Raw genomic sequence first — 16,259 nt, 5'->3', positions numbered from 1 at the left:
CCCTTTCTCTACAATAGAAGTGTCAACCAAATTCACAGTCGACAATGACAGATCGAAACACATGCGTGCGATTGGCACCAGCGAGAGCTTTGTATGTATCGTGCATGCACGAGTCAACTTAGCCTTTTATATATATAGAATAGACCTGTTTTCTGATGTTGTTAAACTTTTCCCAGCCCAGTGAAGCACCCCAACTTCTCTTTCAGGTAATTGTCAGCAGCACAGCAGTAAGTATCAACATGAAGCAGATTATTATTGTTGATCATGCAGGGAGAACAAAGTGTAAATATTTAACTGCAGCAGTGTTTAACTATATTCTGCACAGTGAGAAAACCTGCAGTCATTTTCAAGTTCCACCATTTCTTTTCAGTCACCTTAAGTTTCTAAGCTTTCTAAATCTCCGTTTTCTGGCTAATGAAGAGAAAATAGGATTCTACCAAGCCTCCTATCTACCTGCTCCAGGACTTCTGTGAGGATCAAATGAAATGAGGCACATGAAAACACTTCACAGATATTTGGTTAAAGTGTGAAATGCTTGCACCTGGCTATAAAGCAAGTCGTGTTCCTGGGCTGAAGAAACTGCAAGGAGGCTAGTCATCATTAGGGAAAGGAAGCCAAGTGTTGCTACGTGACATCATTACCCAGTGCCCACAGTGACCATTTCCGGGCTGGGCTGTGGGCCACATTTTACGCTATGGGGTCTCGGCAGCGTTGGCTGCAATTTGGTGGGCTCTCACTCCAGTGTGGTGGCAGGGCCTGTGTCCCACTTGGAGGAAGCCAAGTGCTGCTTTGTGGGCGCCAGGTTCAAGGTGCCAGTGCACGTCACGGCAGCTCCTGCATTGAGTGTCTGCCCCCTGGTGGTCAGTGTGCATCATAGTGACTGGTTGGATGGTTGGACACTTAGCATATTAACCTTTTATGTATATAGATTTCCCTGATATAAAGATTTTGAGCATTTTTTAATGTGTTTATTGGTCATTCCTGTATTTTCATGAAGTGTCCGCTTTAAAAGTTTGTTTTTTTATTGAGTTATAAGAGTTCTTTTTATAGTTATTGTATGGAAAATAATACAGTAATCATGCAAGAATAAGCTCTTTTGTGTGCTCACATCTATAAACCTACTTTTCCTCACCGTATATTCTGCATACAAGTTTTCTCACATATATTGTGAATATTTTTCGCCAGTCTGGCTTACCTTTTTTGTTTCTTTAAGAAATGTAACATGAAAAGCACATTTTTTTTTTTTATTTTGAGGAAGTTCAGCTTATTAATTCTCCCATTTATAATTTGTGCTTTTTATGTCCTGAGATGTCTTTGCCAAATCCAGGGTCACTAAGATTTTTTTCCTATTTTTTTTCTTGTAGATATTTTATAATTTAGGCTTCATGTTTAAGTCTGTGACCTATTTTGAGTTAATTTTTGAGTGCAGTATGAGGTAGAAATATTGGGCTCATTTTTTTTACCAGCTCATGTCCAGACCATTTGATGAAAATACCGTCCTTACCCCCATTTAATTGGCACCTTTGTCTAAAATGCATTACCTGTGTGTATGTTGGTCTCTTTCTAGACTCCTTTTATCTCCATTGCTTTATATGTTTATCTTTATGCCAATAACACACTGTTGTTAACTTAGCTTTATGGTTTAGCTTGTAATCAAATTGTGTGTGTTCTTCTAAAAAATTTTTTTCAAGATTATTTTGATTATTCTGTTTTGTTTTGTTTTGTTTTTTTGCCTTCCCATATGACTTTTAGAATCAGCTTGTCTATTTCTGTGGGTGTTGGTTTTTTTTTAAGCTTATTGGAGTTTTATTAGGATTATGATGAGTCTATGTTTAGATCAATTTAGGGTGAAATTTACCTGAGAACTTTTTTTTTTTTTTTTAATGTTATTGAACCTTCCAGTCCATGAACATGTTATATTTCTCAATTTATGTTGCTGTGTAAGTTTGGCACAAACTTTGTTAAACCCTAAATATTTAGTTCTGATGCTGTTGTAAATGATAATTGCTTTTTTTTCTCATTTTTCAGTTGCTTATGTATAGAAATAAAATGGAATTTTTATTATTGACTTGCAATCTTGTTATATTTGCCTTTTAATTTTATCAGCTCTGCTAAGATTCCTTATGGTTTTCTCCCTACGTGATCATATCATGTGCAAATAGTTTTTTACCTTTTTGTTTCCAATCTGTATGTTTTTATTTTTTCCTTCCCTCACTGCATTGGCTAGAACTTCTGGTAAAATGTGGACTAGAAATGGTGAGAACAGACTTCTTTATTAGTTTGTTATTGATCTTAGAAGGAAAGCATTCACTCTTTGACCATTAAGTATGATGTTAGATATTGGTTTTTCATAGGTGCTTGCTCTTTATTAGCTTGAACACATTTCTTTCAGAGAAATTCTTGTTTTGAATGGGTGTTGAAAACGTTTTTAATTGTCAAGATTTCTAAATTTTTTTGCTTTTGTTCTTAAAATCCCACTATTTGAATATTGTACCTTTGTGATATCTAAACTAATAATAAAGGAACATGCAGATTGGCCAGGATGCTGTCATGTAATGACCAGTCAGAATGGGGCGGGGCCACGGCAGAGAGCTCTCAGCACGACTGCGCCGGGGGTCTGAAGGGCGCGGAGAGGAAAGGAGAGTAGATAGGCAGTTAGGGGGATGAGGCCAGGAGGGGAGAGCAATAGGCAGTTAGGGGGATCAGGCTGGCAGCAGAGAGCAGATAGGGGGGTCGAGCCAGCAGGGGAGAGCCGTTAGGCAGTTAGGGCAATCAGGCCGGCAGGGGAGGGCCATTAGGGGGATCAGCCCGGCAAGGGGGAACAGTTAGGCAGTTAGAGGGATCAGGCCAGGCGGGGAGGGCAGTTAGGGGGATTAGACCAGGAGAGGAGAGCAGTTAGGGGGGTCAGGCTGGCAGGGGAGAGAGCCATCAGGCTGGCAGGGGAGCAATTAGGGGTATCAGGCAGGCAGGCAGGCAGGCAGGCAAGCGGTTAGGAGCCAGTGGTTCTGGATTGCGAGAGGGATCCCGGATTGGAGAGGTGCAGGCTGGGCTGAGGGACCCCGCCCCTTCGTGCACGAATTTCATGCACCGGGCCTCTGGTGTTTTAATAAAAACAAGAAGCTTTTATTCCTTATGCCATGGACTATTCTGAACACGTTATTAACTTACATAATCATCACAATAAACCTTTAAAGTATACCTTATCTAAGTTTTACAGATGAATTTCACATCATTATTTTCTAAAGGAACTTAAACTTTTTTCTTTCCCATCCCCTTTCTGGTAGGTATATGAGTATTCATTTCTAATAAGTGAGGGTTCTGTTTGTTTCTCTTTGCATTCTATTTTGGGTTCTCCCCACATCCTCATTGACTTTAATTATTTTTATACTAGAGGCCCAGTACACTAAATTCGTGCACTCGGGGTGGGGGATCCCTCAGCCCAGCCTGCGCCCTTTCATAGTCCTGGGAGCCCTCGGGGGATGTCTGACTGATAGCTTAGGCTTGCTCCCCTCTGGGCCTAAGCCATGAGTTGGACATCCTTAGCGCTGTCAAGGTCGGAGAGGCTCCCGCCACTGCCACTGCACTTGCCAGCCGTGAGCCGGACTTCTGGCTGAGTGACAGTCCCCTCATGGTCAGTGTACATCATAGCAACCAGTCGTTCAGCCGTTCAGTCGACTTGCATATTAGCCTCTTATTATATAGGATTACATGAAACATTAACATGGTTCTAAAATTCAAAAAAATACAAAGGGTATATGCTCAGAGAATTTCCACTTTGTTCTTGTACCTTCTACTCCATCTGTAATACCTTATCTTTGTAATTCTTAACTACTATCTGATGAGTTTTATGAAAATTCTATTGGCATTTGAGAAGAAGGGGCTTTGGGTATAAAGTTCTATATAAACTGTATAGTCTACCTTATTAAGTTGTGCAGGTAGGTCCATGATTGTTTTTTTGTCCCCTTGATTTGCCTTATGCTGAGTGTTGGGTTAAAGTTACTGATTATTATTGTTTCTTATCTATTACTACTTGCATATCCTGTAACTTTGCTTTGTAAAATGGTTGCTATGTTATTTGATGTATAGATATTCATAAATTACATAGATATTCAAATATGGGGTGCCCCCAAATATGTATACACACACTTTGAATAATTATAAAGGCAGTGTTTATTAAAATCATTTCATTTTCAAAATTGAGCTATCAGCTATTAAAATGTGTATACATTTTTTGGGACACCCTGTATATACTCACAATATATAGATATTTACAAATGATACATAGAGATTCAAAATCTTTGTTGTGAATTGTGGTTTATAGGTCATGTTATTGTTCTTTGGCTTGAATTCTACTTGTCTGCTATTAAGGTCTGCTTGTCTTTCTTACTGTCTTCCATTACATAGTAAACTTCATCTGTGCCTTTTATTCTTTCTGAATGACTTGAACCTACTGTGTGTGTGTGTGGGGGGGGGTGTGTGTGCGCGCGCACGTGCACGCACGCGCGCTGTATAAGCATATAGTTGAGTCTTGGGTTATGAGACAAGTTGAAAATCTTGTTTCCATAGTTGAATGAAGACCATTTACATCTATTGCTGTGCCTAAATATGTTTGATCTCAATTCTTTCATATTTAAATTTTAAAATTTTTGTTATATTGGCTGTTTTTAGTGTTTGCTCTTTTCTAAAAAGACTAGAGGCCTGGTGCACAAAATTCATTCACTTGGGGGGGTGGGGCCCCTTAGCCCAGATTGCAAAAGGGTACAGACCAGGCTGAGGGACCCCACCGGTGCATGATGTGGGACAAGGAGGGACGCAGGAGGTTGGCCAGCCAGGGAGGGACCGTGGGAGGACTCCAGGACATGTCTGGCCCATCTCACTCCATCCCGATTGGCCAGACCCCAGCAGCAAGCTAACCTACTGGTCAGAGCATCTGCTCCCTGGTGGTCAGTGCATGTCATAGTGACTGGTCGACCGGTTGACTGTCAGCCCCCTGGTGGTCAGTGCACATCATAGCGAGCGGTTGAGCAGCCTTAGCATATCATTAGCATATTACTTACACTTTGGTTGATGGCTGACCGGACACTTAGCATATTAGGCTTTTATTACATAGGATTATATTTGGTATTTGAAAAGGTTTTTTTTCATTCTCCCATTTTTAGCTGCATTATTTCCACTTTGGTGTGCAGATTTTGAGTATTAGTCTTCCAGCCTTTTCCCCATCTTTGAAATAATGTGTGTTTGTGTGTACAGAATTTTGCTGAAATTTTCCAGTCTTGGTTGATGGAAGCCATGTGAGGATGGACCACACTATCCAATATGTTGCCACTAGTCATTTGTGGCTTTTGAGCACTTGAAATATGGCTAGTCTGAGTTGAGGTGTTCTATAAATGTAAAAAAGCAAACCACTAAATTTTTATCTGTTATTGCAACAGATATCTAGAACTGTTTTCATTTAAAAAAACTGAAAACTGAAACTCTGTTCAGTAAACAACATCTTCCCTTTTTCCTCCTCCCTCCAGCCCCTGGCAACCAATTTCTGTTTCTATAAATTTGACTACTTATACCTCTTACAAATGAAGTGATGCAGTATTGGTCTTTTTTTTTTTTTTTGAATTTTTTTAAATTGAATAAATTTTTATTGTTCAGATTATTACAATTGTTTCTCTTTTTTCCCCCCATAGTTCCCCTCCACCCGGTTCCCACCCCACCCTCTGCCCTTACCTCCCCTCTACTGTCCTCATCCATAGGTGTACGATTTTTGTCGAGTCTCTTCCCACACCCCCCACACCCCTTTCCCCCCGAGAATTGTCAGTCCACTCCCTTTCTATGCCCCTGATTCTATTATATTCACCAGTTTATTCTGTTCATCAGATTTTTTATTCACTTGATTTTTAGATTCACTTGTTGATAGGTATGTATTTGTTGTTCATAATTTTTATCTTTACCTTTTTCTTCTTCTTCCTCTTTTTAAAGAATACCTTTCAGCATTTCATATAATACTGGTTTGGTGTTGATGAACTCCTTTAGCTTTTTCTTATCTATGAAGCTCTTTATCTGACCTTCAATTCTAAATGATAGCTTTGCTGGGTAGAGTGATCTTGGTTGTAGGTTCTTGCTATTCATCACTTTGAATATTTCTTGCCACTCCTGTCTGGCCTGCATAGTTTCTGTTGAGAAATCAGCTGACAATCGTATGGGTGCTCCCTTGTAGGTAATTAACTGTTTTTGTCTTGCTGATTTTAATATTCTCTCTTTGTCTTTTGCTTTTGGCATTTTAATTATGATGTGTCTTGGTGTGGTCCTCTTTGGATTCCTTTTGTTTGGGGTTCTGTGTGCTTCCTAGACTTGTAAGTCTATTTCTTTCACCAGGTGGGGGAAGTTTTCAGTCATTATTTCTTCAAATAGGTTTTCAGTATCTTGCTCTCTCTCTTCTTCTGGCACCCCCATAATTCGGATGTTGGTACGCTTGAGGTTGTCCCAGAGGCTCCTTACACTATCTTCAAATTTTTGGATTCTTTTTGCTTTTCTGGTTGGGTGTTTTTTGCTTCTTTGTATTTCAAATCTTTGACTTGATTCTTGCGGTCCTCTAGCCTGCTGTTAGGTCTCTGTATAATATTTTTTATTTCAGTTAGTGTATGCTTAATTTCTAGTTGGTCCTTTTTCATATCCTTGAGGGTCTCGCTAAATTTATCGGCCTTTTCTAGGAAATTCTTGAAAAACCTTATAACCGTTGTTTTGAGCTCTATAGCCAGTCGTTTGCTTTCCTCCATTTCTTTCATTTGTGATCTGTTCCGCATTTTCGCTGCTTCCCTGAGTTGATAGAGTGGCTTTGTGTGCTAGGTGTCTATAGGGCCCAGTGGCTCAGCCTCCCCAGTTACCTGAGGTGGACACTCTTGGTGCACGTCTTTGTGGGCTGTGCGCACAGCCTTGTTGTAGTTAAGTCTTGATTGTTGTTGGTATCACTGGGAGGAATTGACCTCCAGGCCAATTGGCTGTGAGGATCAGCTGTGTCTATGCCGGGAGAACTTCTGTGCTGGAGACACCCTTATGAGACAAGACTTGCAAAATTGCAAAAGCCTCTGTGCTCAGCTTGGATGGGGCCGAGTCTCAGGGCGGAGCAGACAGCCTTGGCTTCCCATCAGCCTTGCCCTATGAGGCCCCTAGGTCTCAGTGTCCCGTGGTAATCGCTGCAAGCACCTCTGAGAGAAAGCCGCCCTCGAGTTTCACCCACTTCCAGACAGTCCAGTTTCTCCCAGAATGAGTCTGGGTTCCCATAGTCTCGCCCGGAACTGGAGTTCAGTGCAGTCGGGAGCTTCTGTCTCCCTCCCACTTGAGAAAGCCAGCCGCGCACTCAGCAGTCAGTCCTCTCCGCGCGATCCTCCGTACCTCTGCCTTCGCAGCTCCCCTGAGTCTCAGTATGCTTTTCTCTTTTCCTGACAGTCCAGATTCCCCCTGTATGAGTCTGAGTCTCCAGGGTCTCACCCGGAATTGGAGTTCAGCGCAGTGGGGAGCTTCCATCTCCCTCCCCTGAGAAAGCCAGCCACGCACTCAGCCACCAGTCCTCTCCACGCGCGCATCCCCGTACCTCCGCCTTTTGCAGCTCCTCTGAGTCTCTGTGTGCGTTTCTCTTTCCTTCTAGTTGTAGAATTTCCACTCAGCCAGCTTCCCTGTGGTTCTGGATGATGTCCGTTTTGTCTTTTAGTTGTAGTTTTGAAATTGTTGTGCGAGGCAGTAGTTTAGGTGTTTACCTGTGCCGCCATCTTGGTTTCTCCCCCAGTATTGGTCTTTTTGTGGCTGGGTTATTTCATTTGGCATAATGTTCATAAGGTTTATCCAAGTTGTAGCATGTGTCAGGATTTCTTCCTATTTAAGGCTGTGTAATATTCCATTACAGGTATGTACCACATTTGCTTATCCATTCATTGGTCAATAAACTCTTGGATTGTTTTTACCACTTGGCTCTAGTGAACGTAGGTGTGCAAATATCTCTTCAAAATCCCAGTTTTATTTCTTTGTATATGTACCCAGAAGTGGGATTGCTTGATCATATGGTATTTCTTTTTTTAAAATGGTCTTCCAATACATGAAAACAAGGTGTCTTTCCTTTTTACTATGTCTTACTTAATTTCTTTCAGTAGTGTTTTGTGGTTTTTCATATACAGTTCTTTCATCTCCAGGATTAAGTTTATTTTCTAAGTATTTTTCTCTTTTCAATGCTCTTGTAAATGGGATTGTTTTCTTAATTTCTTTACAGATTTCTCATTGTTAGTGTAAAAAAACAACTGATTTTTGTGTGTTGACGTATCTTTTAACATTGTTAAATTTATTAGTTCTAATTTTTTACTAGTTGAGGTAATTTTCTTTTTCTGTTCCTAGTTTGTTGAGTGTTTTTTCTTTCCATGAAAGAATGTTGAATTTTGTTAATGCATTAATTGAAATGATCATGATGGTATTTGTCCTTCATTCTTTTATTATGGTGTATTATATTGATAAGTTTTTGTATCTTGCATTCCAGGAATAAATCACACTTGGTCATGATATATAGTCACCAGTAACTCTACTTTACATTTCAGAATTTTATTTACCTTGTAACTGTGAGTTTATACCTTTTGACTACCTTAACACGTTAAACGCCATATCAGTCACCAGTGACTGACAGTATACTTTCCATCTGGAAGACAAAACAGGCTGGACGCTTAATGTGTCAACTCATTTCCTCCTTCCTTCACCCTCCTCCTTGCAGTATTTTTGTCTGATTTTGGTATTGGTAATATTGGCTTCATAAAATGACTTTGGAAATTTTCCCTTTTCTTTAATTTTTTAAAAATACATTTTCATTTATTTTAAGAGAGGAAGGGAGAGAATCATCAATGTGAGAGCAAAACATTGATTGGCTGCCTTCTGCATGCCCACTACCACGGATCAGCGGCAACTCGGGCATGTGCCCTGACTGTTCATCAAATCTGCGACCTCTTGGTGTATGGGATGATGCTCAATCCACTGAGCAACAATGGCTGGGCTTCTTTAATTTTTTTTTTTAGTGTTTAAGGATTGTTGTTAATTTTTTCTCCAGTGAAGCCATCTGGCCATGAGCTTTTCTAGTTACAGGTTTGTTCACACTTTTTATTTTCATGATTTAGTCTTGATAGGTTGCATGTTTTTAGAAATTCATCTGTTTCTTCTAGATTACACAATTCATTGGTGTATAATTGTTCTTAGTAGTCTCATGATTCTCTTTATTTATGTGACATCATTTTTAATGTCTCATTTCTGATTTCTCGTATTTGAGTTTACTCCCATTTAGTTCAGTAGCTAAGGGTTTGTCAATTTTGTTGATCTTTTGAAAACAACTTTCAGTTTCATTGATTTTTTTCCCCCCCCTATGTTTTTATTTCTATTTTATTTTTCTCTCCTCTAATATTCTTTTGCTAATTTACATCTTGTTCTTTTTCTAGTTTCATGAAGTGTAATGTTAGGCTGTTGATTTGAAATCTTTTAAATGTAGATAGGATTTTAGTGCTATAAACTTCTCTCTTAATATTGCTTTTGCTACATTGCTACATCCCTTAAGTTTAATTTTGAATTTTTGTTTTCATTTGTGTCAGTATTTTCTAAATTCTCTTGTAATTTCTTATTTTCCTTTGGTTGTATTGTTCAATTTTCATGTTCAGGGGTGGGAAAAATTAGGTTTACAGTTGAGGGTACACAAAACAGAGATTACTGTTGTATTATTTATTAATTATTATATTATTTTCCATATGAGCAACTATAAACCTGCTCTTTCCTACCCCTGCATTTGTGAATTTTTCAGTTTTCCTGTTGCTGTTGATTTCTAGTTTCATTCTATTGTGATTGTAAAAGATACTTGGTATGATTTCAGTCTTCTTAAATTTGATAAAACTTGTTTTGTGTCCTAGCGTGTGATCTTTCCTGGGAAATGTTTTGTGAGTGCATGAGAAGAATGAGTATTCTGCTGTTGTTGAATGGAGTGTTCTGTTAAGTTCAGTTGGTCTGTAGTGTTGTCTAAGTCCTTTTTTTTTATTGATATTATGTCTGACTTATCTATCTATTATTGGAATCTCCTGTTTGGTAAAATTCTCCTGTCAGTCCATCAGATCCAGGACTTTTGTTTGCTGGGAGCTTTTTAATTACTGCTTCATTTTCATCAGTTGTTATTGGCCTATTCGGGTTTTCTGATTCTTCCTGACTCAGTTTTAGAAGATTTGCATGTTTCTAGGAATTTGTTCATTTTTTCCAGGTTGTCCAGCTTGTTGGCGTATAAATTGTTCATAGTATTTGCTTACAATCCTTTGTATTTCTGTGGTGTCTGTTGTTACTTCACCTCTTTCATTTCTAATTTTATTTGGGTCCCCTCTCTTTGTTTCTCAATGAGTCTGTCTAAGGGTTCATCAATCTTGTTTATCTTTTCGGACTACCACCTCTTGGATTCATTTATGTTTTGTACTATTTTTTTCATCTCTATGTCATTTATTTCTGCTCTGATCTTTATTATTTCCTTCCATCTACTTCCTCTAGGCTTTTCTTGATGCTCTCTTTCCAGTTTGTTTCGTGGTAAGGGATTTTTCAAAACCTTTAATCTGAATATGAAGGGGAATTCTTGGGGGGTAAGATAACCTAATTTTCCTTCCTCAAGGTACAGCTGGTTTGGGAATGGTCCACTGTGGGTCAAGGGAGAAAGTATGCATTAAGTGGGAGGTGATTGAAAGTATTTTATAATCTGTGTATTTTATAAGAAGTTTTTTTTAATTTTTGTCTGTTGAACATCATTTTACCTTTCTTTGAATTACCCAGAATTTTTATTGTTGAAGTTTCTGCAATATAAATGCAGAAGACACTTAAAATCTGTGATAAAAATTATGTTCTTGTCATTTGCATATTTGTTTGTAACTTGGTATTGGTGACAAACACCTCAATCACTTTAGCAAACAAGGGATCAGTTTTCTTGTAATTAAGATGTTAAATTCTACTTTGTGAATATGTATATATTTAATCTTTAAAAATTCTACTTATTAAAATTGTAATCATCTAAGGTGACATCTAAGTATGAACCACAAGTATTAAAGGAGGGCAATGGCAATGTTTTCTCTAATTTTGTGGCAAAGGGACTATTTATAATTGATTCTTAAAGCACCTTGCTATTATTAAACCAAGTAAGATTCAAATATAATTATGCGTTAAATTAACGTTATTAAAACAACTTATGTTGCCTACTTTACATTTTCCAGGAACATCACTTACAGCGAGCTATTTCAGCACAGCAAGTGTTTAGAGAGAAAAAAGAGAGCATGGTCATTCCAGTTCCTGAGGCAGAGAGCAACGTCAACTATTACAATCGCTTGTACAAAGGAGAGTTTAAACAACCAAAACAGTTCATTCATATTCAGCGTAAGTTTTTTAACTCATTATTTTCTGTTTGTAATTTAAAATCCTTTCTCTCTCTTGCCCAAAGAGATTTAAATTTTTCAATTTGTATATACTGATTAGTAGAAATGTAAAACATTAAATAATAAAATCTCTCTGTGCTTATATCTGAACTTGGAGATCATTTTGAGTGTTAGTTGCATTTGGAGCATTTGATATTAATGTAGTGTAGGATTTTGTATAGCACTAGTTTTTATGAAATTCTAATTCTGCCTCCTTGATACTCATGTTTCTTTCCATTGTTATTAGTTAAATGATCACCATCTCTTGCCTCTTTTAGTAACCTCCTAATTATTATATTACTACCCCCCATCTCCAGTCCTTACCCTTTTCTAATTTATCTATTCACAAAGTCCATCAGCACCAGAGTGTCTTCCCGAAGTGTCAGTCTAAATCAGCCGTGGGCAAACTACGGCCCGCGGGCCGGATCTGGCCCGTTCGGCTGTTCTATCCGGCCCGCAGAGCCGAAAGAGCGGAGGGTTCTCTTACTCTCCCCTCCACTCCTTTACTTTGAATTTATATTAGTTCACACAAACACACCATCCATGCTTTTGTTCTGGCCCTCCGGTCCAGTTTAAGAACCCATTGTGGCCCTCGAGTCAAAAAGTTTGCCCATCCCTGGTCTAAATCCTACTGTTCTTTATTGTCTACTAGAGGCCCAGTGCGTGAAATTCGTGTACTGGTAGGGTTCCTAGCAGCTGCGGCCAGACACTTCCCTGGCCGCCTGCCGCCACCAGCTGAGACCTCCTTCCCTTCCCCCGGCTGCCTGCCACTGTTGCTGGCCAGGGCCTCCCTCCCTTCCCCCAGCCGCTTGCCAGCACTGGGGCCTCCCTCCCTTCCCCCAGTCAACTTGCCCCCTGGTCAGACTCCCAGAACTCTAGTCGAGGGAACAATGTGCATACTACGCTTTTATTATATAGGATAGTAGGAGTTTTCAACCAGCTCCTCACAGACATGCTACTGTCTTGTCTAATAGTGCAGGCACACCCACCCACCCTTGGGTAGTTTGTTAGAATAGAGATTCCAGCATTCTGTTTAGGCCTACCTGTCTAAGAATCTCTGATATGCAACTGTTATAAAGAATGTTTTAGAAGTTCCTCAAGTAATTCTGAAACATCTTCAGATTTATAGTCACAGGGACTATAAGATCTGTTTTTTTACGTAGATTCTAAGATGAATATTTTTTCACTTGTCATCTTTGAAATGAGATTGCATTTTTAAATTGTTATTGACCTGATTGAAGTTTGGTTTAACTAAAGAGAATTTACATTTGTTTCTGCCAGGCATCTGAAGACACTTGCCAATCTGAGAGAATTTTAAATTCTTGGCTTGTTTGTTTTGTTTGTTTTTGTACCACACTGGTAACTTTAGTTCAGACTACAGACCGGCTTGGAGTTCTCAGGGGGAGATTTTCTCCTCCTTTCCACCTAAGCGCAAGTAGAGAAATGCAAAGTTCTTTGCTTTTCCTTTCTGCATGACCACTTTATTTTCTTACCTTACACTGAGGTTGTTGCCCTTTGGTGTCGTGCATGCAGCTTTATGTAGGAGTATACTATGAAGTCTTCTAATAGACTCTAGCATAAAGTTTTGGTTTTTTCTTTCTTACTGTACATAAAGTCATGGTGCATTTGTAGTTGATGTTTTTTGGCAGAATTTAGTAATAGCCAGATTCTCCATTTTGAAAACAGGCTACTAAGTGATTTATTCCCTGACAGCTCTGTTAACCTCATTTTCTGTGGTTCTTTCCCTTATTCTCTGCACCATAGGGACTAACTAAAAATTATACACATTTGCCTTGCTTTACATTTCACAATTCCTTGCATGTACTATTCAAGTCTTCTTTCCCTTCTTATAGCTCATTTAAGACCTAACTCACTTATAAAGTTTACCCACTTTTCTAATTCTACCTATCTTCTTTGCTTATCTCAGTATTTTGTACATACTTCTATTAGAGGAGTCACCATATGTCATTGCAGTTATTTGCAGCCATTCTTTCTCTCCTTTTAGACTGTGAGTTCCTTGAGGACAGAAGATTTTGTTTTGTTTTCTTTTGTTTTTGTATCTTTAGAATAAAGTGCATGGCTTATAGATGCTTAATAAATGGCATGTTTGTTGACTGATTCAATTGTTTTTAAATGACTTTTATAAGTCTGTTAGGTGTCATAACCATTTTCCAGAGACTTTTTTTTCTCTGAAGCATTCAAGAAAAACACATATTCAAACATTATTTGTGATATGTTTCCTCTGTGTTCTTTCATGTTGAGTTCCATTAGCTTATTGAATTTGCCTTATCTTTGGATCAGGAAGGAGATAGCTGTTCACAAGAGGAATTTTAAAAATTTGTCAAGCCAAAGTATCCATTTTTTATTTTATTTTAATAACAGTATAGCCAGACAATAGGACTATTTATAAAATCTATTCTAGGAAACCAAGAAGCAAGAAATTGGGTGTAACTATCCAGGTCAGGGCCATTGGATTCAGTAAACATTAATTTTGTATTGGTGTTAGTTTTTCATTTCATTTCATTTTATTCTATTATTGTAAAAAAAATAATTTGAATAAAAATAACAGAAAATTATTTTAACCTTTTAGTCTGTCAGCATATATATTCTACATACTATGCAATTTCATACTATACAATTTTTTATTCTGTTTTTCTACTTACTTTTTTTAAGTTTCTCAAGTTTTTATATTACATAGTCTCTTATTTTCATTTTCAATGTATACTACTTTTTTATCAAATTGATTTTCCACAATTTGCTTATCTTTGTGATTATTATTGGCTTTAAGGTTATCTGTAGTAAAACGTAATCTTTGGTTATTTAGATGTTATTTTTTACAGGAAAGCTTAAAAAGTATTTTTTATATAACTCCTTTTAAGTCCTTAAATGCAAGAAACTTCAGATAATATTGCTCTGGATTTTTTTCTTTTTCTTCTTTAAATGATAGATTTGAAAGAATCCCCATTAGCGTGGCTAGAAAAAGACATTGCAAAATTGCCACAGTAAGGTGGCCTAGTGCAGGTCTATCGTATTGCTTACCTGGGCTTTGGCAGAAACCTCTTTATGGTCCTTCTGCTCTAGCTTCATGCCTTCCGGTCCGTTGTCCATGCAACCACTGTTGTAATCATTACCCATTTAGAATTTTTCAAAGACTCTCTGTTGTGAATAGGATAACATTTTAACATTTGTTGTGCCTGTCCAGCCACAGTTCCCTGTGTGTTTTTTCACTGTGACACCAACCTTATTGAAATGACCTTTTGGAGAGAGTTTCCTTCTCTTGACTCTAAGCTCCTGAGGAACAGAAGCTTCAACTCACTCACCGTATAGTCCCTATAGTCCCAACACCCCACACCCCCAATTCCTGTCTTTATATTTTCAGCTACAATAACGAGCTCCTTGCAACTCTCTTGACTTATGTCTTATTTTCTAATGCCTCCATGGCTTCACATCGCCCTTTACTTCTCTCCTCCACTTGTTAAAACATAACTTGTTCTCCAAATCTCGTCTTTAGGATTACCTTTAAGAGCCTTTTTCTGACCCCATTAAGTCTTTGGCACTATTTACCTCAAGCTCTCCTGTGCCATGTTTCCGCTCTCAGTGTGGCATTGACTGCTTTCAGTTGTGATTGTTGTCCTCTGTTGCTCAACAGGCATAATACTCATTGAGAGCAGGGGAATTTTTTTCTTTCATTTCACTGCCTAGTATAGTACCTAGCATGTGGTTAGGTATGTAATTATTTGCTGAATAAATAAATGAGTGAGTGAATGGATGGATGGTGTGGATAAAAGCATGCACATCAGGGCATTTTTTTGACATCCATCTTGTAGAACTCAAAATTGTATGCAGAATCAGATATAAGAATAAAATTATTGGTGTGTACAGTGAAATTGAGAAACCTGTTGTGTGGAGAATTCAGGGAAAGAATATGTAGGGTAGTGCCCTCTTGTTATCTGTTAGACAGGGAGAGGAACTCTCCCAAAGTAAATTGAATTCTGCTGTTTTGTATCTGTGGCCAAGTTCTTAAACCCTGGCAAAGTGCCTGTGTATATACTCTACTATATACCTCAGTACACTTGAAGCTGGCTCCTTCTCAGTCTGATAAAGCTGACAAGTATACACTGGGAAAAGAAGAAAAATCCCACTTATTTAATGTAAAGTGAACCTGTCTAGTGCACTCAATTTTTAGCAAAAGGGAGTCAGATGTTGGCCTAACACCCAGCTTCAATCTCATTATCTTGGAATGTCCTTTTCTATTCTCATGAAACAAAAATGATGGTAATTGACCCTTAGTACTGGCAGGACAAACATGTTTTGATTAGAAAGAGTTGGAAAAGATCTCAAATGAAGAGCATTGTTTTGTTCATATAGAAAAACTTCTTGGTGAAAAGGATGCATTGTAGGAACATCATTTTCTTGTAAAAATGTCACTAGGATATGTATTAAGTCAAATTGAGCACAAATCCTATTAGATGACATCACACTTTTAAATAAATGCTAGAAAAACAGTCACAAGTACAAAAGCTGATTGTATCAAATTTGTGGAGAATCACATTCCAGGTGAGGCTGGATTCCAATTTGGGGTAATTAGAGGGATTATAACAGGGACATTTAGCAAGGCCTGGCACTGAAGGTACCTTTAATTCTGATAGGTACCTTTAATTAGTTTCCTCTCTTCTCAAGATTGAGCTGACCCTCCTAACTTTGGATAAAGCTATGAATGTGGATCCTAGGGCTGAAATGGTTGACCATTATTTGGGTACCTACTAATCCAGGAAGGAGGAAGAACTCCAGAACTCAGAAATTATTAAATATTAA

General features: G+C 38.3%; 1 protein-coding gene across 3 annotated transcripts in view; it reads left to right on the top strand.

The window, feature by feature from the left end:
- The window catches only part of EPC2 (enhancer of polycomb homolog 2), a 134,054-nt gene that overhangs the window by 33,908 nt on the left and 83,887 nt on the right, over nt 1-16,259 (top strand). For all 3 annotated transcript variants that reach the window (XM_080670743.1, XM_080670742.1, XM_080670741.1), the window contains exon 2: nt 11,247-11,406. In XM_080670743.1, the coding sequence (XP_080526869.1) occupies nt 11,247-11,406 (160 nt within the window). The remainder of the gene's footprint in view (nt 1-11,246; nt 11,407-16,259) is intronic.

The sequence above is a fragment of the Plecotus auritus genome (genome assembly GCF_963455305.1).
Source record: "Plecotus auritus genome assembly, chromosome: 5".
Classification (NCBI taxonomy): Eukaryota; Metazoa; Chordata; class Mammalia; order Chiroptera; family Vespertilionidae; genus Plecotus; species Plecotus auritus.
This window is presented reverse-complemented; position numbering and strand designations above follow the sequence as displayed.